Here is a 26,664-nt window from a genome sequence, read left to right as displayed (position 1 = left end):
GGTTCTCTCTAGCTTTGCTGTTTGAATGGTGGATTGGATTGATTTATTTCACTGCTGTATCCAGTGCCCAGAATACTGATAGACATTTAACACTAGTTGGATGAAGGTCTGTCAACTTCGATCTATAGTAGGATTTTGGTAGAATTTGGAGACTGGACTGAATTTTGAATGCTGTAAGCTTCAATTTATACACTTAATTAAGACCCTGATAACTTAAATGGATCTGGTGATGAAAGTGCTTAGAAGAGGGTTGGGGATGGAACATAGAGATTGGATCTCAGCATCTTCCATTAATGAACCTAAAACTAATACCAAAACAAAAAGATGACTATGGAAAACTTTTTGTTAAGAAGAGAGAAAGATAAATATATAACTATTCAGATAAACTATAGTAGTCTTTCAGAAATTATTTTTGTGAATAATTTCATAATCATTTGGATCAGAATGATAGTTACCTGATTCTGGTCTGCTATGTTGGCAAGGATTATACTCCAAGTACAGAATGAAAACTTAAAAAAAGAAAGGCAGAGGTGCAGTGTCAGAAATAAAACTTATAAAAAGGGAGGGTGTTGGTAGAATGAAAACTTAAAAAGGGGCAATGACATTCTGAAGACTTTTAAAAAGTATTATTTTAGACTAATTTGGCCTTATAAAAGTGTCACATTTGATATGGAAAAGCGACTTGGCAAGTTGAAGTTTCTCTCTTTGGTTTGTATACAGAAATAGAAGCAACTGTCAGTGTTGTTGTTCTTAAATAGCAATTAGTTATTTGTTAACACACTGCTAATTTCCAACCATGGTATAATGTGTCCTTTATGTGGAAGAACATTAGACTTTAAAGCATTTGATGGTGGTCATTATGGTTCTTTGTGGAATCATAGGTTGAGGTTTTAATGCCACATTTACTGGCCCAACATACGTCTCTTAATTTCCTTCTTTCTAGTTCCAAGAAATGTCAACTATAGTGTCACTTCATGCTTTTGGAAATAGATAACCTACTATTGAAAAATGATCTAAATAGGAATCTCAAGTATAATTCTTAACTGGAAAATGATTAGCATAAGAATTTTTATATTGAAGTTATTTCAGATTTCAGTTAACATGTGTGAACTATCAACAACTTCCAGGTGGTGCAGGAGGCAAGGGTGTCTGGGGTACACCTGGACAGGTGTATGATGTGGAGGAGGTGGATGTGAAAGACCCGAACTATGATGATGACCAGGTGGGTACCAGTTATTTTTTTGTATACTCATGTTTGTAAGATTTCTTAACTTTTCCCTCATAAGAATGTCAAGTGGTATATGATTATATATGAATACTCTATAGTAGTAAAGGGACGCACAACATGTATAGCAAAGTCATGTACACTCAGTACTTTGTGGTTGCTGAATTAATTTTAGATGAGGAAAACCGGTTTTTGATAGTCAAGTGTATAGTCTACTTGGAGGTCTTTGTTGACTTGGATTAGCAGTGATGATAAAGGAGTTTCTTGGGTGTTTTGGGTTATGGGTGTTAGGTTCCTTTTTTGTGTCACTATTTAACACGAGTACTAGCATATATGTTGTTCTGTTCCGTGACCGTCACTTGCATTTCCTCTTAGGATAATGCTTAGTAAGGAATGTTGTGATGCATCATTGTGAAGTGTTCCTTACCTTTTTAGTGGAAAAATTCCAAAAGCAGACTTGTTAGAATGAACCTTCTACTTACCTTTGGGCATCACCAGTGTCACTGTATTAACTCACAGGAAATCTTATTTAGTCCTCTATCTCCTTTTATCTCCTTTCTCCATATTTTGGATTATTTTTAAGTAAATACTAGATCTTGTGAAAAATTTTCTAAATTAAAAAATACTTTGTGTAAGATAGAAAATGGTGATAACACATTACAACTTGAAGATGTCAGTGTGTGTGCTAGGCTGTTGTCTCTTTGCATTATCTGTATTTATGTACTTACTGGTTGACAGATAGACATGGGAAGATTTCTAAGAGAATATAAAAATATTTAAAGCCTGTGGGATTGAAATACCAGGGAATCTGCTAAATATTAGTCTTTTAAATATATATTGCAAATAGTGTTTCAAATTACAGTTACAGATAAATATTTTAGCTTTTCTGTAGAGGAGACATATGGTTTGGTGATAGACTTTTAATCTTACTGAAATTTCACTTGAACTACTCTTTCTTACATTTTTCAGTCATTACAATGTGATCTCTTTATTATTTTTACTATATTAATTATGAAACTTTCTGCTTTTGATGATATTGATATATAAGGAATACTTAATCTTGTTAAAAAGCCAAGTTTTAATGACAGTATACAATAGGGTGCCATCTTAAAGGTTTTGGATTGAAAAATTGGTTTTGAGAGGGGTTTAAAAGTTAGCACAAGAGCTGAGATGGCTCTGTGCAAGGATGGGATCTGAGTGTGGATCTCCAGTGCCCACATATAAGCTGGACATAATGCTGCCTATCTGTAATCTCAGCACTGGGCAGTGGAGACTGTAGGACCCCAGGACTTGATAAATGGGAGCTGTAGTATCAGTGAGAGACTGTGTCTCAAAACATGAGGTGAGGGGACAGGGAAATGGCTTAGTAGGGAAGAGCTCTTATTGCACAAACCAGACAACCTGAGTTTAATCCCCAGAATCGGATAACCCACATAAAAACTGTATATGCCATGGTGAGATGGGAGGTGGAGTTGGAAGAATCAGATGAATGAAGTGTTTTGCATAGCAGCAGAGATAAGAACCAACTCCTGAAAGTTGTTCTCTGACCTGTACACACACACACACACACACAGAGAGAGAGAGAGAGAGAGAGAGAGAGAGAGAGAGAGAGAGAGAGAAGGAGGGAGGGAGGGAGAGAGAGAGAGTGAGTGAGTGCGCAGAGGGAGAGGGAGAGAGAAAGGGAGAGAGAGAGAGAGAGAGCGAGCCAGAGCGAGAGCGCAAGCGAGCGCAGAGGGAGACAGCTCCCCTCCCCTGTCCCCCCCTTCCCCAAGTCAGCTCGAAATATGGAGTTTGGGAGAAAATCATGTATTTGCCACAGTTAGTGGGTTTAATCTGTCTTTTGGCTAACTGAAATTTTATGAAAGTAGTGGCATACAGACTCTGAAGTGATTAAAACAGGTAGCATGTCTTTATCCTGCCTTACTGGTGATCACTAATTGGTTGGAGTGTGAAGTGATAATTTCAGTTTATCTAAATATTTAATTTATAATTTCCCTTCTACAGGAGAACTGTGTTTATGAAACTGTGGTTTTGCCTCTGGATGAGACAGCATTTGAGAAGACTTTAACACCAATTATACAAGAGTACTTTGAGCATGGAGATACCAATGAAGTTGCGGTGGGTTTTAAGTTGAAGGGAGAAAAAACACTGGTATAAGGGAAACGTATCTAGAATGATTTTGGATTACTCTGGATAAGTTTGTGGTTTTTGTTTTGTAACAGTGACAGATTTCTTAACCATTTGTAACAATGATAGATTTCTTAACCAAGGGGCTTGGTGGTTTATGCCTAAAATTCCAGTACTGGTGAGGGGAGTTAGGTAGGACAGTTTGAGCCAGTCTAGACTATATAGGGCTTCCAGAGGAAAAAGAAAAGAATAAAATTTCTTTCTTCAAGTAATTTTTCTTACATATTTTTGGGCTCTGATGAAACTTGTATTCCATTTCTCTTGTGGGGAAAATGACACAACCACTATTTTTTTCCTTTTTTTTTAAATTAAAATTTTTTCATTTACTTTACATACCAACTAGTTTCCCTTCCCTTCTCTCTTCCTGTTCCCTGCCCCCACCTCTCATCTACCCCTCCCATCCACTCTTCTGCTGTTCAGAAAGGGGAGGCCTCCTATGTGAGTCAACAAAGCATGTCATATCACGATGAGGCAGAACCAAGCTCCTCCCCCTGCATCAATGCTGGGCAATACATTCCTGCAGGGGAAATAGGTTCCCAAAAAACCCAGCTCCTGTGCCAGGGACAGATCCTGATCCCACTGCTAGGGCCCCACAAACAGTTCAAGCTACACAACTGTCATCCACATGCAGAGGGCCTAGGTCTGACACAACTACTATTTTTATATGTTTATAGAATTTGGTTTTATAAGTTAGATAATTTCAGGGAATTTATAGATCTTGTGTTGAGACCTTTTTAGGGGCCTCAAGATTTCTTTATGATTCTGGATGAGATTAAAATGTATCTATACTCTCTTCAAAAACCAAAACATTTATACAGATATTTGAAAAAGAATGAATATGGCACCAAGAGAATCAACCTAAATTTTGAATCATAGTTTATATGGGAATACTTAATACTTAATATGTTTATAGTGATTTGTTCATAGAGTAAATCTAGAAGGGTAAAATAGAATTGCTGATTTCATTAGAATTACAGGCCTAAAACATAAAAGTACTAATTGAAAGATGTAATGTGAATTGCTAAGTGGTCTTATTAATAAAAAAAAACCTTGAGCCAGATATTGGGGTGAAAGCTGAAAGATCAGGGAAATAGAACAAGCCAGTCACTTTCTTACCTCTACAAAATCCTCAGTCTCAAGAGAGAGACTTCCTGATTTCTCATGTTTTATATACCTTTCTCTGCCCTGCCATCTTACTTTCTTCCCAGTGCTGGGATTAAAGGCATGTGCCACCACGCCTGGCTCTCTTCCCAGTGTGGCCTTGAACTCACAGAGATCCCATGGATCTCTGCCTCCCAAATGCTAGGATTAAAGGTGTGTGCTACCACTGCCTAACCTCTATGTTTAATATAGTGGCTGGCTTTGTCCTCTGATCCCCAGGCAAGCTTTATTGGGGTACACAATATATCACCACAGAAAGACATTTATAATTCTTAAAATCCAGGCTCAACTTTCTTGGTTTGTTTGTTACATAGTTTTGGTATCTTTGGATTTATAGAATTTCAATATAAAACAAATATTTGTTTATAACATACTGTTGCATGATAAACTTTTCCTGGGGAGACACAACACACACACATTCACTCACTCCAGATAGGGGACCCATGACTGTCCAAGGTACAAATAACCACCAAAGTCCAGTTTAGTGAGCCTATGAGTTTTATTGGGATTACTTACAGGATATGGGTGAGGGGTTTTATTGGGATTACTTACAGGATATTACTTACAGTGAGGGGTTACTTACAGGAGCAGAAATGACTCACAGATAACTGCATCACCAAAGCCCACCCCAGCTGGAGTGACTGCTAACAAAACTGGGAACCTGGAGCTCACTACACAGCTGCAGGCAGCTTAGCACATTAGAGCTTCCTTCTTTCCAGTGCCTCAGTTGGTCCAAACGTCTTGTAGGCAGCTTAGCTGGTTTCTGCTTCTTCCAGGCCATTGGTCTGGTCTCAAAGTCCTATTGACAACTGGGCTTGCTTGAGTCGTCTTTGCAGCTTGGCTTTGCTTACTGTGGTGTGGAGAGACCTAATGAATCTGTTCAGTTTCAAGGACTTCCTGAAGCTGTTTTGAGTTGTTTACTTTCCTGCTTAAAAAGCTTCCCTGTAGGATGGGATGTTTTAATCTTAGAGGAAACTATTATACAACACTCCACTGCTTACTCTTGCTCTTATATTCTTTCCACCTTTTTTGTAGTGATTTCTGAACCTTGGAGGGGGTGACTATAGATGTCTACCTATGGCTAAGAAATAGGCCACCTTAACATGCCACAGTAACAATCACTTGTCAGGAGCTTCACCAGTGCTTAGGAGTTGAGGCTGATCACAATGATCTGTGGGCATAAACACACATTTAGAATGCAGTTGGATAGGCACTTCACATTCATCTAAAAAGCCATACAAGTTGTATCCCCCATTGGGGCCTGTGACCTCTCCAGCCACAGGTTTTTGTCTTAGCTTACAGTACCAGACATGAACTCCCTTTTGTGGCATAGACCTTGAATCTAGTTGGTAAACTTTTTCTTAGCCATGATAGTTGGGACACTATTGAACACATAGAAACATCCTGCTTAGTATCTTGGTATTTCAGCATTCAGGGTCTGTAGCCAAGCAGGAGTGTTGACCAGCAGCCTGCATGGCCCCTCCTGGCACTATGAAAGCCAGCCAGTAGGGTGGGAGTTTCCAGTTGAGCTCTATCATAATTTTTCCATGTCCTATAGTCAAAACATGAACATGTAATGTCTTTAGCAGTAGGGTCTTACCATCTGTGGGAGGCCAGCTGGGAGACCAGCTCCCAAATTTTACCCCAGGGTACTCTTGAGGAGAGAGGGATAAGAGATTTAGGTAAAAGGAAGGATAGAGGGGAGAGAAACAGATAGAATCATAGGATAGCCTCGGGAGGGCCTGGATCCTTATCCACCAGCCCCTCCTGTCTCTTCTAAAGGGCTATTTATAGGAATGCCAAGGGGTGGAACAAAAGTGTAGACCCTTCCAATCACCTAGAAACTATGCACATTGTCAAGCAATCATCTAATGTAGCTCTGCTGGGTAAAGCAAGCTCATATCTTTCTAGGAAACCTTTGTGAACCTCCACAATTCCTCCTTCTTTATATAGTAAAGGACTCCCTAAGCCCCTCAGATAGACTGTGCCTGTCTTAGATTATCCTTATTACATTCAGGGAGTTATCAAGAAGAAAGTTGCTCGTCTTTGGCTACAAGCCTCTGGCAAGAGGGGGTACAGAGCTTGTCTCAGCTCTGACCCAAGTCCTTACTATGAGCTTGCAAACATCCACAGCAATCTCCATAGTAGCCACATCTCCCAGTAAAGGAGTAGAGGATAATAAAGATGGACTATCCTTATTGGAATGGATCTAAGGTGATTACAGCAGTCTTAGCTGTACCAAGCCCTTTTCCTGGATCAAAACTCTCTCCTAACAGATGATCCAGATTTTGATTCTGAGGAGAAAAGTCATTTCAAAGTATCCACTCAAGTGAACAAAAACTCAAGCTAATTATAAAAACACTGTTAGCTGTTTAAGTAGCTCATCTGTACGTGTCCCTACCACAGCAGCAGACTTTCTGTCTGTACTAACTCCATTGTGGAAGGCCTACCCCTTTGTGGGAGGCCTACCCTTTTCTTAAACAGAAATAGAAGAGTGGAAACTTTTAGGAAGAAGACAGAAAAACTCCCCTAATTATGACACCTTTACTTAAGTTTTCCAGGGGCTACTGACATCATAAAATTATATTTTAAGCTATCATAAAAAGTATTCAAATATGTCTGAAGGTAAAAGAGTAATAAAAGCAATTCTAGTATGAACTTACATTTAACATTTACACTTTTTACAGACTTACATTCAACATTTAGACTTACATTTAACATTTACAATTTTTACATTCAACATTTACATTTTTTACATTCAATATTTCATTATACATATACTTTACAAACATTCAAAAGGAAACTATTTTACAAACATTCAAATTGAAACTGTAGAACTATTTTACAAACTTATCTAGAAGAATCTCTTAACAGAACTAACTTACATTCAGAAGCAAACTCTATAGGATTATTTTACAAACTTTTAGAAGAGATTTCTTAACTGAACTATTATATTTTCATTCAACTAGATAGAGAGTTACCATGAGTTACCATAGTAAAAATTACAGGTAAACTCAACACTGCTTTATTTCTGAAAATTTGGAGTTCCTGTTCACCTTTGCTATCATTCTGAAAGTTTTCTTAAGAATTTGAAGTCAGCGTAATTTATCAGTGGCTCTAAGCTTAACTGAGGGTAAAGTTCCCTCTTTTTAATTTTTTAAAGCTACTTTTCAAGATTACCTTGAGCATTTTTAATGATTCCAATATTTCCCTCTTGCATTTTTAGCACAACTCAATCCTGTAAGTTTCTTTTTCATACCCAAAGTAATTGTTGAGTGTATGGACCACTTTCCCTTGTTTTCTAAAGGATTTCAAAGTGGCTTGTTGACAGATGGTATTAGCATTTTAATTGCCTCCTGACAGGCAAGCTGGTCACCTGTTTTTCATTCCCTGGGTAAAAGCTAACAGCTTGTGGAAAAAATAGCATGTTGAGCTGAAAAAACAGTTTTTGGGCAGTGTAGTACTGGCATCTCTGTTGTGGACTTCATTTCCCAAATTGCCTTTCTCTGTAGCATCATGCTATTACATTGTGGACTACATTTCCCAAACTGCCTTTCTGTATATTGTCACTACATTTCCCAAACTACTTTTCGAACTACATTTCCCAGGTTGCCTTTCTGGGTCCAGGATAAAACTTGGTTCACACGGTCTGTATTTGTGCCAAAAATCAAGCTTCTGCTTTTACCAGGGGAGGTTTTTAATTCCCTAAGCTTCCATTAGGATGTCTGTGTTACTGTTTGAAAGGTATACCTCTCTAATCAGAATTTTCATCTGACACTGTTCCTGGAGTGGGTCATACATGTCCGTGTGCACTCAGATAGGTGCTTGTTGCCAGAAGTGAAAGTCCTTTGGGGCTTGCTCCCTTGCCTTTATGGGTCAGTGAAAGAAAGTGAAAATACTTGAAATAAAAGCTTTTTCAGGCAAAAAAAAAAAAAAAAAAAAAAAAAGAAAAAAATGGTGGCGCACGCCTTTAATCCCAGCACTCGGGAGGCAGAGCCAGGCGGATCTCTGTGAGTTCAAGGCCAGCCTGGGCTACCAAGTGAGTTCCAGGAAAGGCGCAAAGCTACATAGAGAAACCCTGTCTCGAAAAACCAAAAAAAAAAAAAGCTTTTTCAGGAAGGTATTTTCCCCAATAGAAAAGAGAGCTTTCTCAGAGAGATTTTTCCCCCCCAGGATAGATCCTCTGATTGCTTGTCCCCTCCCCAAGATACAGAGTCCCTGATGCCTTAGCCAAGGCTCAGTTTTTCTGTTAACTGCTTCCACACCAGCAGCCCTTCCCAGGTCCTGCACCATGTCTGCTGTGGTTCTACCTTGGGGGATGCTTCCCCTGCTCAGCTTTTTGCCTATACTTTCTTGAGCATAGGCTCTGGCTGCAGGGGATTCTGGGTGCTGTTCTTACTGGCTTGAAGGAGAGACAGGACTACTTAAGAAGATTTGCCATGTTTTCAAGAGTTTTTTTTTCCTCCCCTAGAGCAATTACAGGTGATTTTTTTCTCATTCTAATAGATGTTATTTCCAGGTGAATCTAATTTTGACCTTACAGGAGGAAAAAAAGATCTGAGAAGGAAAGGTCTGAAAAGCTTTTAGTTTTTTAGAGAGAGATTGCTAAACTTTTTACAGGACTTCTGTTGTCTAAACTTTGGCTTCATGGGCAAATGGAAACTAATTCTGATTGTATGGTGTTGTAATGGTGTCTGCCAGCAGAATGGAGGGTTTTGTTTCATTTGCCTCTGCCTCAGGGAAAAGTCTTTCCTCTGCTGCTCAGGACTTAGAATTAAGCTGTCTATCGGCCAAAAGCTTACACAGGAATCTTTTCTGCCTGTTTTTCTCATCTTTGATAGATTTTTCTGATTCTTCCCAGGAGTTTGTGTTCATAGTCCCATAGTTGGAAAATCAAGGACATAATTCCTCTGTCTTGTTGCTTATCTTATTCTACCTTATCCTAAGTTTCTTTTTACCCAATATTCCCAATTCTACTCTTATTCTAAATTTCTTCTTACACTATATTCCTATATTATACCTTAAATTTTTTCTCAAATTTTTATAGATAGAAATAGAGAGAGAGAGAGAGAGAGAGAGAGAGAGAGAGAGAGAGAGAGAGAAAGAAATTTAAATAGAAATATCTGCTGCAGCTTCACTTTTTAAGAATAAAACACCATCGCCTTTATATATTAATTCCTTTTCAGGCATGCCTCCTTATACCTGCAATGCCCCCCTCTCTTTTTGCCAAGTCCCTGGTCCCTGTTCCTGGTGCCATCTGTAGGAGACCAGCTCCCACATTTTATCCCAGGGTACTCTTAGGCGAGAGGGATAAGAGATTTAGATATAAGGGTGGAGGGGAGAGAAACAGAATCATAGGATAGCCGCGGGAGGGCCTGGATCCTTATCCACCAGCCTCTCCTGTCTCTTCTAAAGGGCTATTTATAGGAATGCCAAGGGGTGGAGCAAAAGACCTCCCCCTAGCTCAGCCAAGTGCAGACCCTTCCAATCACCTAGAAACTATGCACATGGTCAAGCAATCCTATAATGCAGCTCTGCTGGGTAAAGCAAGCTCATATATGTAGCTAGAGTTTTCCTGCCTTGTCCACAGTCAAGACAAATCTTTGTCACCCGCCAGTCCCACAGCCGCTCAGACCCAACCAAGTAAACACAGAGACCTATATTGCTTACAAACTGTATGGCTGTGGCAGGCTTCTTGCTAACTGTTCTTATAGCTTAAATTAACCCATTTCTATAAATCTATATCTTGCCACATGGCTGGTGGCTTACCGGCATCTTTACATGCTGTTCGTCCTGGCGGTGGCTGCAGTGTCTCTCTCCCTTCTTCCCGTTTCTCCAATTCTCCTCTCTCCTTGTCCCGCCTATACTTCCTGTCTGGTCACTGGCCATCAGTGTTTTATTTATATAGAATGATATCCACAGCACATATAATATCTCGATAGGAAACCTTGTGGGCCTCCACAACAATCTAGTTCTGACATACAACCAACAACAGTAGTTATAGGTTTTATGATTTGTGGGACCTCATGGGCTTCCCTGGCCAACAATTCAAAAGGTGGTTGCCCATCCCTGGCACTGAGATTTTCAGGGAAAACCGGGGTTCAAACACAGACCCTGTTAGTCCTAGTGCCCTTGACAGCATCTACCTCTTCTCTGTGATCCTCTAGTTCCTGATATTTATGGGGACTTTAGATGGAGATAACTATGTATTCCTAATGGCTCTGATAAGCCAGTCCTCTGGGACTGATTTCTCTCACACTGTCTCGGGTTATGCAGCCTTTACCTTGAGGGGTGGAAAGTTACATCACTCAGTTTTCTTGTCTCCACAGTAGTCAGACTGATCCCATCTACTCATGATCCACAGCCTCACAAGCATGCTGTGACAGGCTCTTTTGTTGGCTTGTTTAAAAATCTTCTTGAATTCCAGTAGTTCAAACACTGAGTATTTGCTGATCATCCCAGTTTCTTACCTTGGACCATATTCTGGATCCTAGATTTTCCTTTTTTTTCTATTGAAGGTTGGGCCTATGGAGTATCTTCTATTGGTTTTACCGTGATCTCTTCTTCCCCCTGAATCTTCCCATGGTTTCCAAGGTCTTGGATTCGAGGAAGGACTTTTGAGCACATATCTTTCTTCCTTCTCTCCCCTGAACCTTAAGAAGTCACAAGCCAACACCTCTATCCCATTCTCTTGTTTCTTTGCCAAATTAGAGTCTAACACAGAGGATGCCAGTCACTTCTGTCTTTCTTGTTGCAATTGCTCCTTTGCACAAACAAGTTCCTGCTTGGCCACCATTTCAGCCTCAGGTGCATTTCTGACTACACCTGAGAGTGACCAGGAAGCCTCTGCTGCTGCTTGCTGACAATCCTGACCCTTGTGTACTAATCTTAAAGACTGTAACATTTCCTCTTGACCAGTGGTTCTCAAGATTCCTAATGCTGTGGTGACTCCTAACTGTAAAATTATTTCAATGCTACTTCATAACTAATTTTGTTACTATTATGAATCATAATGTAAATACCTGATTTGCAGGATATCTGATATCAACCCAAGGGGGTTGTACCCCATAAGTTGAGAACCTGTTCCAACTTTTAACTGTTTTCAGAACCTCTCCATATCCATATGGTGGACCCCACTCATCAAGCAGACATGCTACCTCATACCATAGAGACAAAGACTGACATCCTGGGATTTCTTCCACAGACATTCCTGATGGTTCAGCCTTAGTTTATGTCTCATTTACTCATAGAAATACCCATGTAATCTCTAGCACAATTATAACACAAAAGTGCACATAACACAATAAAGGAAAGGACTACTATTGGAATTTCCTTCGCTGATGTTTCCCTACTCAGGTTTTTCAGCCTCAGTTGCATGCCTGCTATCTATCATCATTAGGGTTTTTATTGCTGTGAAGAGACACCATGACCACGACAACTCTTATAAAGAAAACATTTCACTGGAGTGGCTCACTTACAGTGCACAGGTTCAGTCCATTATCATCATGACAGGAAGCATGGTGGTGTGCAGGCAGAGGTGGTGCTGGAGTTGAGAGTGCTACATCTTGCAGGAAACAGGAAGTGACAGATACACTGGGTGGTATCCTGAGCATAGGAAACCTCAAAGCCCACTCCCACAGTGACACACTTCCTCCAACAAGGCCATACCCACTCCAACAAAGCCACACCTCCTGAAAGTGTCACTCCCTATGAGATTATGTAGACCAATTACATTCAAACTACTGCATTCTACTCCCTGGCCTCCATAAGCTTGTAACAGTATCATAATGCAAAATGTATTTAGTTCAACTTCAAAAGTCCTTATAGTCTATCACAGTCTCAGCAGTATTTAATAGTCCAAAGTTCAAAGTCTCTTCTGAGATTCATGCAATCTCTTAACTGTAATCACCTGTAAAAATCAAATTTAAAAAAAATCACATAACTCCAACATATAATGGCACAGGATATTCATTACCAGTCCAAAATGCAGGGAAGGGAAGCATAACAAGGAAATATCGGATTAAAGCAAGACTGAAAACCAGCTGGGCAAACTCCAAACTGCATCTCCATGTCTAATGTCAAAATGCTCTTCAGATTCCCAACTCCTTTCAGCTTAGTTGACTGCAACACACTTCTTTCTCTTGGACTGTTTCCACACCCTGTTAGCAGCTCTCCTCATCAGGTATTCTACAACTCTGGCATCTCCAACATCCTGGAGTCTCTAAGGCAATCCAGGCTTCAACTTCACGGCTTATGCAATGGCCTCTCTACTAGGCTTCTATTCAGGGACACCCCGGACACATGCCTGGCCTCAGCAGTTTTCTTTAGGTGCCCCAGGCAGATTCCATAACCCTTTTCTTCTATCCTTCAACCATATGGCTGAAGCTGCCAAGTTCTACTGCTTACTGCTTACTCCTTCAATTACATCATCACCAGGTCTCTATCCTTCACTGCCTAAGCTTGGCTAACCTGAAAATGGATCTCTAGACCAGGCTGGCCTCAAACTCAGAGATTTACCAGCCTCAGCCTCCTGAGTGCTGCTATTAAAGGTGTGTACCACCACACCTGTCTCTAAACTTCAGTTTCTTTCCATAAGTTGGGAACTTAGTTGGGTGGATTCTTGCCCTGAGGTTACCACTCCCTTTATTCCATTTCTTATCATTTATTTCCTTGAACACAGGATTTAGCTCCATTCCACTTTCTGGTGTTCTTTTTCCATTCCATTGCCTGGTGTTTTTTTCTCCTCTAAATTTACATTTTGTAATTTACCCTGCTCAGCTTGCCCTTTTCATTATAAATCTTCAGTAGAGTTACCACTAATATCCACATGACAGAGTCTACGAGGCTGTTTTGAGATTTCTTTTGCCAATGGAATTAATCCAAAACTCTTTACTTTAGCCTCAGGCAGACTCTTTGGACAAGGGCAAAAGGCAGCCACTTTTTCCCCCACCGAAATAGTGACAAGAATGATTCTCTAGGCAACATACTGAATTCCTCCTTTGAAACCTCTTGAGTTAGCCCTCAACAGTTCAGATAACTCTTAGCACTTCTGTCTTCCATGTTCCTACTATTATGGCTCACTAAGTACTTTCACAGTCCAAATTACCAAAGTCCAAATTTCTCCAAACCAAAACATAATCAGGTCTATCCCAGCAATATCCAAGTACCAACTTCTGTCTTAGTTAGTATTTTTATTGCTGTGAAGGGACACCATGACCACTCCTAATAGTGTAATCCCTATGAGATTATGGGGGCCAGTTACACTATCCATAGGGGCCAGTTACACTATCCATAGTCAGGACCTTGCACTCAGTTCTCCCCAACTCATCTTTGGTTCTGTCATGTTCTTGTTTGGGTGCCAATTACATTGTGTGACAAAACTGTTCTTGGGGGTACACAACACACACATACACTCATCCCAGATAGGGAACCCTCAACAGACCAAAGAACAGATACACCAAACTCCAACTTAGTGAATCAGCGAGGTTTATTGGGGTTACTTACAGGAGAGAGGGGTTACTTGCAGGTGAAGAAATGACCCAAAGATGGTTGTACAGCCAAATTGTACTCCAGTATGGGTGACGGCTCACAAAACTGGGAACCCAGAGCACACTGCACAACCTGTAAAAACAGGTGCCTCGGTTAGTCTAAACCTCGTAGTCAGCTCGTCTGGTTTCTGCTGCTTCCAGATAGCTACTCTGGTCTTAATCTTTGTAGCTCAGCTTGGCCGAGTGTCTTCTGTGCAGCTTGTCTCTTTCACTCTGGTAGGGAAAGACCTAGTAAGTCTGCTCAGTTTCAGGTACTTCCTGAAGTTCTTTTGAGTTATTTATCTTGTTAAAAGAGCTTCCCTGCCTGAAGGTATTTTCAGTCTTGGAGGAAACCATTCCATAACACACACCATGTGGAGAAATTTGTGACCTGTGCGTGTCCTCCCCTGCTGGAGGTCAGTCAAGTAAAGGAAATGACAGGTGAACATTATGTTTAGAGGAACAGCTCTGTTCAGTGAAGGCAAGGACTGTGATATTTGAATCTTTACCTGTAGCATTTGTGTCCTGTGATTGAATCGTGTGAAAAGCGGTGTTGTAGAAGTGTAAAATAGAGATCATGGAACAGGTGATTTTAACCATATGAAGTCTACTTAGCAATTTGAGTTTGCTACATAACATGATTGAAGATTATCCTGGTAAGATGGGTATGGTGTTTAAACCAGTGGCTTGTTAAAGTGCAGTTGAGGGAGATGAAAGGGTGCAGGAAGTGATTACTAACCAGGACACTACTTAGTGCATTGTGACAGTAGTACTAGTATATACCTAGTTGTGTATCATGGCTTAAAAATTTCAAGAAAACTTTAAGAAGTAGGCAGTGTTAAATAACCAAGTTAGAACTCTGCCTCTAAGGTCATACTACTGCAAGTATGCCACTTTAGGTTATTTTGAACATTAAATGAGGTGGTATAATACCTGATAACATAGTTGAGTGGTTAATAAATATTAGCTGCTATTGCATTTTAGTAGGAAAGTTTTTTATTCCATCATTTAAAACAGTAATCCCATTTAAACACTAACGATCTCACTTTAAATTTCACATGAAAGAATAAACACTTGCTTTAAGAGAAGTCAGGGTCTCACTGTGTAGCTTGGGCTGGTTTGGAATTCACTGTGTAGATCAGGCTGGCCTTGAACTCTGAGATCTGCCTGCCTCTGCCTCCCAAGTGCTAGGATTTAAGGCATATACCACCAAACCCAGTCTTCAAGAGAAAAATTGAAGTAGAGCAATGTAAACAGCCTATAATATAAAATGAGTTTCTCCACAAATGTTCATTAAGTATTTGTAGAAATAATAGTAATACATTGTAAAGCAGAGGATTAGTTAATTAAGTAATCAAATGAACTATTTTCAGTTTTCTTCACATTCTAAATGTTCAGGAAGTTAAAGGTTATATCAACATTACTGTTTTAAACCTGCTAAATATGACTATTTTGATATTTATAAAGAAAGGGAGGTATAATGTAGGTAAAGAGCATGACTGCAAAAATAAAATTTTACCCAAATATAGTGACAAGTAATTATTTTTATTCTTTTAAATAGGAAATGTTAAGAGATTTAAACCTTGGTGAAATGAAAAGTGGAGTGCCTGTGTTGGCAGTGTCCTTAGCATTGGAGGGGAAGGCCAGTCATCGAGAAATGACATCCAAGCTGCTTTCTGACCTTTGTGGGACAGTAATGAGCACAAATGATGTGGAGAAGTCATTTGATAAGTTGTTGAAGGACCTACCTGAATTGGCGTTGGATACTCCTAGAGCACCGCAGGTTTGTGCTGTTTTCCTTTCCCTTCACGTCCTTTCCCTTTATACTTACAACAGTAGAAATAATACATGCTCCCAGCAAATCTGAATAGCTGGAGGGGAAATGATGCACATTGCTCACCATCCAAAAAATAGCTCTTCACATCTTCAGGTCTTTCTCCGCCAACTTTGTATTTTTAGTACTGTCTGTTAGACCAAGGGCTACCCACTGCTAGGCAGTGCTCTACCACTGAGCTCTAACCTGCCCAGCCTTTCTGCTGTTTTTCAAACAGTCTTGATGAAACTAAACTAGATTTTATGTCTGACCTCTTTCCCAACCAGTTGTGCATCGTTTTAGATCATATATAATGTATTTTCTGCTCATACATTTTTATTACCCGTACACTGTTTTACCAAGAATTAATGTGTGTTGCTATAACAGTTATAATTGACTTACTTGAGTGGCATTTATAAAAACATAAATATAAGTAATAACGTCCCTTTTGTAACTTTGAAAACATGTAATTGCTGTTAACATTTGCATAAAAATCAATTTATAAAGAGTTACTAAATGAAATGGACTTACTTTCTTTCCCCTTTTTATATACACACTTGAAAATGATCATCTGAGTTTATATTAATTATAGAATTTTATAATTATTTATTAATTGTAGAAGAAAGGCCAGAACAAAAAAAACCACCCACAATAAACCTGTTAACATTTTGATAATTTTTTATTTCTAGTTTCTTAGTTATTTATCAATATTCTTTTACCTTTATTTAATTAGAAAAAGGAATTGTACCACACAGATTGTTTTGTAGATTTGATTTTTCTTACAAAATGCATCAAATATCTTCTATGGCCCACAGTGTACTGCGCTTTGTGTGCACTGCGTAACCATACCGCTATTGTCGTCACAGAAGTTGTTTCTAGTTTCTGTAGTAAATCATGCTGTGGTCACACTTTCAAATGAACATTTGTGCATAGCTTTTCTCCACAAGATACATTTTATAGTTGGTTATTTTATTTAAGAAATGGGAGTTGTTTTTCCTTGACTGTAGGTCATTTTAACAGATATTATTGATTATATGTTAAGAATGAGGCAGTGTGCAAAATATTGAGGATTAAGTAGTGAGCACAACAGATGTAGCCTTCAGTCCTAGTGGCATTAACTTGAAGGCCACTGTAAAGGAGTATAAGTCATGCATAACAAACTGATATTTTTGCATATCCCAACATGTATTTTAGCTGTTGTGTAGTTCAGCAAGTTTTTATCATTTATCCATTTCAAAATTGTGTCCTAATAAAGGTTTATTTTGGATTTTTTTTTTTTTTTTTTACATAGTTCTCTTTCTTTCTTACTATAGTTGGTGGGCCAGTTCATTGCCAGAGCTGTTGGAGATGGAATTTTATGTAATACCTATATCGATAGTTACAAAGGAACTGTAGATTGTGTACAGGCTAGGTAAGTTAATTTTTGCTTCTTAGAATTTCAGAACAGGAAACTACAACATCCTGTAAAGTGACACTCGCATCATCGGATATTGTGAACATGTAGTTGTCATTTATCTGTTCTTCATTGTTAAAAGATTGTTGACATGAACTAACAAGAAGAGGACAGTAATAAAATGCAGGAATTCTGAGCCAATTTACTAGGTTTCCTCATTTCCAGTTACCCTTCTCTGGTCCTGATCTCCCTACTTGTGAAATGAAAGCATGGGTGGATAGTGTTCACCATGCCTTCTGTTTCTGACACCTGAAGTTAGTGAACCTTGTTTAGAATTCTGTAGAAATCTTTTCTTAAAAAATGTGCTTTTCACTTTTGTTCTTTGATTTAATGAATTATAAGCCCAGTGTGGTGTTTTACTTTTCTAAACTTCCTGGAGACTTAGATTTAGAAAGCCATGCCTCAGATTTTCCTAGATACAGATACTAACTTTGTGGGGCTACTTTACATATAATGAGAAATCCATGGAGTCTGTTTAAAGGGCAAAGGATTTATTAAGGGGAAAAACTCACTGTACAGAACAGAATTGATACAGGTTCTGAAATGCTGTTCTGGCTACCTGGATCAGTCCCACAACCAAGTACCATGAGAGAAGAGAGTGATTGATGCCTCTGTGCATCCCAGGTCTTAAGGGTCTGTGAGGCCACGCCCCAGGGGCATGTACTTCAAGGTCATAGTCATGTGGAGCAGTTACCTGCTGCATCTTCAGGGGTGGTGCTTCAAGATCATAGACAGAACAGCTACCCACTACAGTGGAATGACCTCCTTGGGTGAGAAGGTGTGAATCTATATAAAAGTTGTATATGAAATGTTCCTTCCTGGTTATATGTCAATTATTTTGCAATGTATTTTGGTCTTTCTTGATGAGAAACAGATGTAAAGGAACATGAGAATGTTAAATATTTTGCTACCTAATTTTTATTTGTAAAGTTATTTTAAAAAATCATGTATTTTTTGTTATATAAAAGTTGTCAATACATAGATACTTTGTAAACTATTGACAGTGTATTAAATCTCAGGCATATCTGTGTATTAAAGTGAAAATTTTCTTTTCTTTTTTTTTGTCTTTTTGGTAGAGCTGCTTTGGATAAAGCTACTGTGCTTCTGAGTATGTCTAAAGGAGGAAAGCGCAAAGATAGTGTGTGGGGATCTGGAGGCGGGCAGCAGTCTGTCAATCACCTTGTTAAAGAGGTACCTAATAAGCATTGTTTTCAACTTATATGTGTTCCTTTGAAAAAGAAAACAATAAGACAACTACTAGGTAGTACTTTTGTGGGTAAAAATTCAATGTGGTCATATACCTGCAAGTAAAAAATGGAATAATCTACAAATTAGAAAATAATTACATAATTATTGCTCTTTTTACCTTTTTTGAGACTTAATGGCATGACTATTTAGAGGCCTGTCATGAATCTTAAGAACACTGTCTCTGAACATCTAAGGGATGCCTGAAATCTTGTTTATAGTAGTATTTAGTCTTAACTTAAAGTGCTATTTCTTTTAAAATTATTCAATAAATATATATAAATAAGCAATTTGGGTAGTCTGAGATTACAAGTTAGGAATTGTGAACATTAGAGTACATCGGGGTCGTAGATATAAGGATCTTCATTACATTTTTTAAAAGAGAATTTAGTAATTGAGTTATTTCTTTAAAATGCAAGATTTGCTTCCTATGGATTTTCTCTCATGTTCTTTAACAAGTGGAAAAAAAATGTAATGTCTAACTGCCGGTCTTAGGTCTTAGAGACCGGCAGTTAGAACATTTGTAGTTTATGTACTTGTTTTAGTGTACTCTTTATTTTGATTTTTAATTGGTTTTTTGTGTGTATGCATGTTCATATGTGTGTATGCATGTGTGTCTGTGTTTTAGTCCAGAGATCAACCTCAGGTCTCATTCCTTAGGAACTGTCACCTTCTCATTTGTCCCAGTCTTCACTAGGATTTTACCTAGAGCTAGGCTGGCTGGACAGCAAGCCCCAGGTATCTCCTTGTCTCGGTCTCTAATGTTGAGATTAGAAGTGTGCCATGCCCAGTGTTTTACATGGGTAATGAGGATCAAAGTAAGGTCATCAACTTGCATGACAAGCACTTGATTGACTGAGCTGTTGTCTTGACCCTCAGTCTCTTTGATATCTCTACTTTAAGTGGTAAGGAGCTCAAGTGGGTAGTTAGTGTTGACCACTTTTGCTTTTACATAGGTTGGAAGAGATATGTCAGGTCATGATTGCATTGTCTTTTAAAAATTTGAAGAATATAAGAAAAGTTAAAATATAAAAGTTGTTAATATCCCAGGGATATTAGGCAAGGAAGTGCAATAAAAAGGGTATCCTGACTAGAAAGGAAGATGTAAAACTAGCTCTATTCTCAGACAAAGTGATACATAGGTTGAAGAATCCAGGTGAAATCTACAGAGAAACTCCAAGAACCTAAACTTAACCAATACTTTAGCAAATTTGCACAATAACAAGATCAATACATGAAATTCAGTTCTTTATACTTTAGGATTGAATGAAAATTAGAAATGAAAATGTAGTTGTATTTATAAAAGCATAAAAATAGAATATGATGAAAATTAACAAAGGAAATTCAGATCTTAGACACTAAAAACTGAAAACATTGAAAGATATGATACATTTATGGATTATAATACAATATTGTTAAGATGATAATACTCTCTGAAGGTGATATTTTGAGAAATTGATAGACTCTTAGAATATGTGAATTATCTTTTAATTAAAAAGAGATTGAAAATAAAGAGAACAATATATGAATTTGAAATCGACATTACTTTGGGTACTCATTTAAATGGGAACAAGGGTTCAATTAAAAGCACTTCCCACTTTTTAAAATATAAGTATTTTTTAAAGATTTATGTATATGTGTGTGGGGGCCTGTCTGTATGTAACGTGTGTGTGTGTTTGCGTGCGCGCGTGCTTGCGTGTGCAGCCAGAGAGGCCTTTGCTCCTCTGTAACTAAGTTAGGGGCAGTTGTGAGCTACTGTGTGGGTACTGGGGACTGAACCCAGGTCCACCACAAGAGCTGCAAGTGCTGCTAACCACTGAACTGTCTCTTCAGCCTCATGTTCACTTTCTTAATGGCATAACAGATATAACTTAAGTAATACATATCTTGTAGTTTTTAGTAAAAATACTAGAAATAGTAAATATTTATACAAAATATATTAAGTATATAATACATATACTTATGTTAACTATTCTTTGTGTATGTGTGTAGTGTATATGTATTGTATCATGTGGTGCACTCATCATATGAGGTATGAGTTTTTTGCGCCTATGCACATACATGGACATAAGGTGTCTTCCTCTGTTACTCTCCACTGTCTCACCTTGAGATAGAGTCTCTCACTCAGCCAGTGATACTTTGTCTTCACTGACTACTGGCTAGTGAGCTGCTGTGATCCCCCTGCCCAGCACTGCTGGCATTACATTTATGCACAATAATGCCTGCTTATATTCTTTATGTGAGTGTGGTTTTCATGCTTGTAGTGCAAGCACTCTTACCCACTGAGCTGATCCCTAGCCTCAAGTACAGACTTTTTAAAACAAAAAATAAATTACTAATTAGGATGTAGTTTAGTGGTAGAATTTTACTTTATTTTTTTATGAATATACTATAGAAATTGAAGTAGAGGATACTTAAAGTAATTTTATTCAACCAGTCAAAATTCTAGATACAAATGTACTTTTCCCAGAAAATTTTCAAGGAAGATTATTTTTAGTTGAAAAACTCTTTTGCTGGGAAAAAAAAAAAAAAGGATCATTTTTTTTCCCTAGAGCCAGAAATGATACCATACAGGCTTTATTTGGGAGGCAAGAATTGGCTCCTTTGCTCTGACTGAAGCTCAGTTACTGAATGTTATTTTTTAATTCAATATTTTAATGTGTTTGGGTGTTTTGTATGCATGTATGCAGTGCTCTCAGAGGCCAGAAGAGGGCATTGGATCATCATAGATGGTAATTAACCACCATGTGGGTGCTGGGAATTGAACTTGGGTCCTCCAGAAGAGCAGGCGTTGTGCTTTTAACCACTGAGCCATCTCTCCACTCCTAAATGTTTTGAGATACTGATTTTTAAATCCTCAATTGTAGAGAAAAGAGAAACTGGAAATCTTTGTTGTAGTAATGCTCCATCATGTCTTACCTTTTGGTTCTCATTGCATTAAGACCATCCTGATACTTGTTGGCATTCTAAAAAGTGAGCAGACTTTACGTTAGTGCCCTCTAGTGGTGTTTAACTCCCTGCCCTTTTCAAAGATTATTTTAAGTGTGTGTGTGTGTGTGTGTGTGTGTGTGTGTCTGTCTGTCTGTCTGTGTGTGTGTCGTGTGTGTGTGTGTCATCTGCAAGAGCATTGCATGCTCTTAATTGCCAAGCCATCTCTCCAGCCCCCAGATCCTTTATTTATTTGTTTGTTTTTCGAGACAGTTTCTCTGTGTAACAGCCCTGGCTGGAACTCACTCTGTAGACCAGGCTGACCTCAAACTCAGAGAGCTCTACCTCTATTTCCAGAGTGCAGGGATTAAAGGGTTGTGCTCCCACTGCCTGGCAAATCACTTATTTTTAATAGGATTCATTGGAGCATTATAGCTACAAGCTAGGTCATCCACATTATAAAACCTGCTTGTAGATACCACTACTTCTTTAGAAAAGTACTGCATTTGCTTCATAAATGAAACATTCAAAGCGTGGGAGTTTAGTTTTTAATTACAAAAAAGTTCTTTTATGACACCACCATGTCAAATCCCTATGTTCAATATTGGTGTGAATGTAAATAAATCATTTAGGTAAGTACACATCTTTTAAAAATTAGGAATTCTAACATTTCAACTTTTAAATCTCATAGATTGATATGCTGCTTAAAGAGTATTTACTCTCTGGAGATATCTCTGAAGCTGAACACTGCCTTAAGGAGCTGGAAGTACCTCATTTTCACCACGAGCTTGTGTATGAAGTAAGATTACATTCTCACACCAAAGAGGATTGTCAAGGGTTCTTACACCATAGTGACCAATGTTTATTTAATAATACAAAGATTTTTTTCCTTAAATTTACTAAAATGATAAATTAATGTAATCATTACAAAAACCATATAATCACTATATGTTAGAGGAGAGATCTGATAACATTTTTTTTTTTTGTTGTTGTTGTTTTTTGTTTTTCGAGACAGCGTTTCTCTGTGTAGCTTTGCGCCTTTCCTGGAACTCAATTGGTAGCCCAGGTTGACCTCGAACTCACAGAGATCTGCCTGGCTCTGCCTCCCGAGTGCTGGGATTAAAGGCGTGCCACCACCGCCCGGCTTAACATTTTTAGGAGCAATTTCTCACGAACTGATGAACAAAAATTAATTTACTCTTTTTGTTCAATTTTTAGGCCATTGTAATTGTTTTAGAATCAACTGGAGAAAATGCATTCAAGATGATCTTAGATTTATTAAAATCCTTGTGGAAGTCTTCTACCATTACCATAGACCAAATGAAAAGAGTATGTATGACATTATTTTAAATAAGTTTTTAAAAGGCTTATACCTCAACTATATAATTGAATAAAGGTTATGAACTGTTAATGAAAATTTCTTTTAGTGCATATGTAGTATGCCGGTATATTTTGTTTGACTTTTTTTTTTTTTTTTTTTTTTTTGGTTTTTCGAGACAGGGTTTCTCTGTGTAGCTTTGCGCCTTTCCTGGAGCTCACTTGACTTTTTAAATCTTTTGGTTGTGAAACTTGTAACTAGTTTTGGAAAACAACACTTCAGTCTTTATTGTTTTTAAAGTATAGTTGTTAAGTTTGTGAGATATATTTTCCTTTCCTTACATCTAGAAGAAACATTTAACTTGCATTTCTTTTCCTACTTAAAATTGTACATGTTTTTTGAATGGTAATATTTTTACATTTTTATACAAGATGGTAAATGTAGATGGGGAAAAGTCAGGGAATTTGCTCATTGTCTGATATTTGCCTAGTGCTCTTTAGAGAGTTTTTAAAGAAAGCAAATATACTTTATTTTCAAGGTTCAAATCTTGACTTGTTTTGCCAGTTTGCACTGTATCAGTTTATGGTATAGTGGTGGCTTGTTTCATGGCATCATACATTTTTATACATGCTAACAATTGCATATGTAATTTTGTTCTAGGGTTATGAGAGAATTTACAATGAAATTCCAGATATTAATCTGGATGTCCCACACTCATATTCTGTGCTGGAGAGATTTGTAGAGGAATGTTTTCAGGCTGGAATCATTTCCAAACAAGTCCGAGATCTTTGTCCATCAAGGTACTGTGTTTAAATACTATCTCAGTGTAAAATACTGAACAAGATACTTGGGGAGCTAAGATAGTTCTCTCTGTCTCTTTTTGGTCATTCTGCTGTCAGAAAAATGAAGTAGTATCTATCTTGGAGTGACTGGAAATCAAGAACTGTCTACTTAAGAGTTTATGGAGAAACAAGTGTGAAGCTTGTGTGTCCCCTTGGAACTGTGGACAGGACTACCATTTGGAGGGAACTAACTTTATATAGCATAGAAGTTTACCAGGTTGTTAGTAAATGTTATTTAAGAGTAGGTATTGTCACTAGAAACACAGAAAATTGAAGATTATTTAATGAACCTTCACTGTCTGATGACTAGTGCATTGTATAGGCAAAGTTTGAATTCAGACTTTCTGAGACGTCAAAGGTCTAAACAACTTTTCCTGTACTATGTAGTGGCTTCCTTTGCTTCCTGTGATGGAGAAACTTATTGTTAGAAACTGTGCATGTGGGAGTATTTTTCTTTGGAAGGAATTATATTTGTACTTCTAGGATATAACTTAAAGGAGGTGATAAGGGCTTTTCCTCTTAAAATTAATTAAGGCTGTAATGTAGTAAGTTAAATAGTTGTAGCCAAACTTATATCTTATATACATTTTTGTTTGTTCTTTTTAAGTCTGAAAAATGTAAGCTTTGAATTTTTGTTTTTGTAAAGAGTCTGAGACAGACTATTTCTAAAGTTTAGAAGCTCAGAGAGAGGAAGATGGTGCAGTAGGAATATCTGGAAATGCAGATTGTGGATAGATGTCCTGTGTTACACAGCATCAGTGAAACTTCCACCTTGGCTCGGCCTCTTGTCACTGTTTCATCCCACCCTGACTTGAGCATAGTCCTCAGCCTTTCTGTTAAGAACAAGAGCAGATTCCTGTCAGTACTTTATGGTTGCTTTTTAAGTTTTTTTTTTTTTTTTTAAGCTTGTGTTTGAAGTCTGGTTATTTTTATTGGGGCTTTAACTCTGGAGTCATTGAAGAGTTCCTACAGTTGTGTAGCATAATACCAAACAACTTTGACTTTTGTCCTCTCTTAAGTGTTAGCTTTTTTTGTGTGTTAAGTGCACATGCATGTATGATCTTGCATGCTTGTACAATGTTGGTCTGAGCAAAGAGAGTAGGGGCTAATGCTGCAACAGGTCTGTTTATGCTTACAGATGTAGGCTGCTGGCCAGCTGTTTTCTTGGGAGAGTGCTGCTATAGTAGATAGAGTACAGTTACTTTAGTAGAGAAGAACTTCTTGAGTTTTCAAACAACAGTCAAGAATCCTCTTATGGGGCATAGAGGCTAGAAGGAGCCAGATTCTCATTTGGTTGTCTACCAGTTAGGACTTTTCTAAGGTCAAGGAAAATTTAGTTATTAAACATTTTGGCAATATTATTTGTTAACATTTATTTTTCATTTGTTTATGTGGCTTTATGTGCTCATGTCATGGTACATATGTGGAGGTCAGTGATCAACTGGTGGGTCCCAGAATTGATCAGGTTTGCTGGCAAGAGCCTTTATCCACTCTGAACCACCTTGCTGGGCAAAACTATTTTGTTAAATTCTATAGTTCCATCCTTCATACTTCTCCATGTTTAAAGTCCTTATGTTCAGCTCACTTGCTTTCACATAAGGTAGAAGTAAATACTGAAGTCTAATTAAAATGTCTTTATTTTCTATTTAACTTTTATTAATAACTAAGTAGATAAGGAAGTTCATTAGTAATTATCTAAGCTACTCATATTTGCTCTTTATCAGATGTTTTCTAAGGCTAAGGTATCTAGTAGGTAAAAAACATCTTTTCAAAGGAATTCAGATGCGCTGGCTTTAAAATAGCAGAACTCTTTAAGTCTTAAATATGTAAATAAGTCAAGGTTTTAATGTTTTTCATAGAATCAGATTTTTACCTACTCTTGTTTTTGTCCTTTTTGTTACAGGGGAAGAAAGCGTTTTGTAAGTGAAGGAGATGGAGGCCGTCTTAAACCAGAGAGCTACTGAACACAAGAACTCTTACAATCTTAGGTGTGATAACGGCAGATCTGAACTGTAAGAGTTGTTAGTGCAGTTTTTTTTTTGGGGGGGGGTTGGGTAACAAGGCATTTCTGAAATTTTATAAACATACATTTAATGGGGATTTTTGAAGGAAGTATTTTCTTTTTCTTTTTTTTTCCTTTGAGGGGAAATTAAAGGAGGGACAGCAGAGTAACCACTTAAGTGTGGACCATTCTGATAAGCTACTTTTTCTAAGTGCCATGTATATGACCTAATCATTCCAAGTTTTGCATTGATGTCTGACTGCCACTCCTTTCTTTCAAGGACAGTGTTTTTTTTTGTAGTAAAATCACTGGTTTATACAAAGCTTTAGTTAGGGGTGAAGTGATGCTACGAAGCCCCATGTTGGCTGCTGCTGTGGAAATGCTGTGCTTTGGGAGTAAACACACACACACACACACACACACACACACACACACCACACACACCCCATACATTTTTGTCTTAAAGAATTTTTAAAAGACGAGTTAGTCATGAGACTTTTTCATCTTTCCAGGGAACATATTGATTGGTCTTAAATACTAGACAGTTAAGTAAATGGTGGCTGGAACATCTATTTTTCTACAAAACTGGAAAAATGAACCCGGTTCTACAAGAATGTACAACAAAATAAACCGTGAAGCAGTGTTGACTCTTTGGTGGGAGTTCATTTATTTTGTCTGTTGAAAACGTCTTTTAGGTTTCCCATCTAAACCTCATTAGGTCTTGTATTCAATCCTAACAGTGTGGACAAACAAAAATGTTTTGTTTTTCCTTGAGACAGAGCCTTGTTAATGTATCTCTGGCTGGCCTGATAACTCTTTAGGTAGTCCAGGCTGTCCTCAAACTCATGGTAGTCTTCCTGTGTCTATTCAGTGTCCTGAGTGCTGGGAATAAAGGCATGGACCACCATGCCTGGCTTTCAAAACAAGTACATTTGAGCTTAGTGAATTCAAGTTATGACAAAC

At 38.0% G+C, this 26,664-nt stretch overlaps 1 protein-coding gene across 5 annotated transcripts in view; it reads left to right on the top strand.

The window, feature by feature from the left end:
- Pdcd4 (programmed cell death 4) overlaps positions 1-26,664 on the top strand; it is a 41,192-nt gene that overhangs the window by 6,209 nt on the left and 8,319 nt on the right. For 3 of the 5 annotated variants that reach the window (XR_005091645.1, XR_005091644.1, XM_037206100.1), the window contains exons 4-12: positions 1,128-1,222; positions 3,230-3,343; positions 15,662-15,883; positions 17,227-17,324; positions 18,443-18,557; positions 22,231-22,338; positions 22,758-22,868; positions 23,518-23,657; positions 25,603-25,711. Coding sequence is in view for 3 of the 5 variants with exons in the window: in XM_037206100.1 (XP_037061995.1) it covers positions 1,128-1,222; positions 3,230-3,343; positions 15,662-15,883; positions 17,227-17,324; positions 18,443-18,557; positions 22,231-22,338; positions 22,758-22,868; positions 23,518-23,657; positions 25,603-25,663 (1,064 nt within the window). In the remaining 2 variants the exon portion in view is untranslated. Of the gene's footprint in view, positions 1-1,127; positions 1,223-3,229; positions 3,344-15,661; positions 15,884-17,226; positions 17,325-18,442; positions 18,558-22,230; positions 22,339-22,757; positions 22,869-23,517; positions 23,658-25,602; positions 26,349-26,664 lie in introns of those variants that run through there. The other 2 variants (XM_028875069.2, XM_028875068.2) reach the window with 2 other exon arrangements.

The sequence above is a fragment of the Peromyscus leucopus genome, chromosome 1 (genome assembly GCF_004664715.2).
Source record: "Peromyscus leucopus breed LL Stock chromosome 1, UCI_PerLeu_2.1, whole genome shotgun sequence".
NCBI lineage: Eukaryota > Metazoa > Chordata > Mammalia > Rodentia > Cricetidae > Peromyscus > Peromyscus leucopus.
This window is presented reverse-complemented; position numbering and strand designations above follow the sequence as displayed.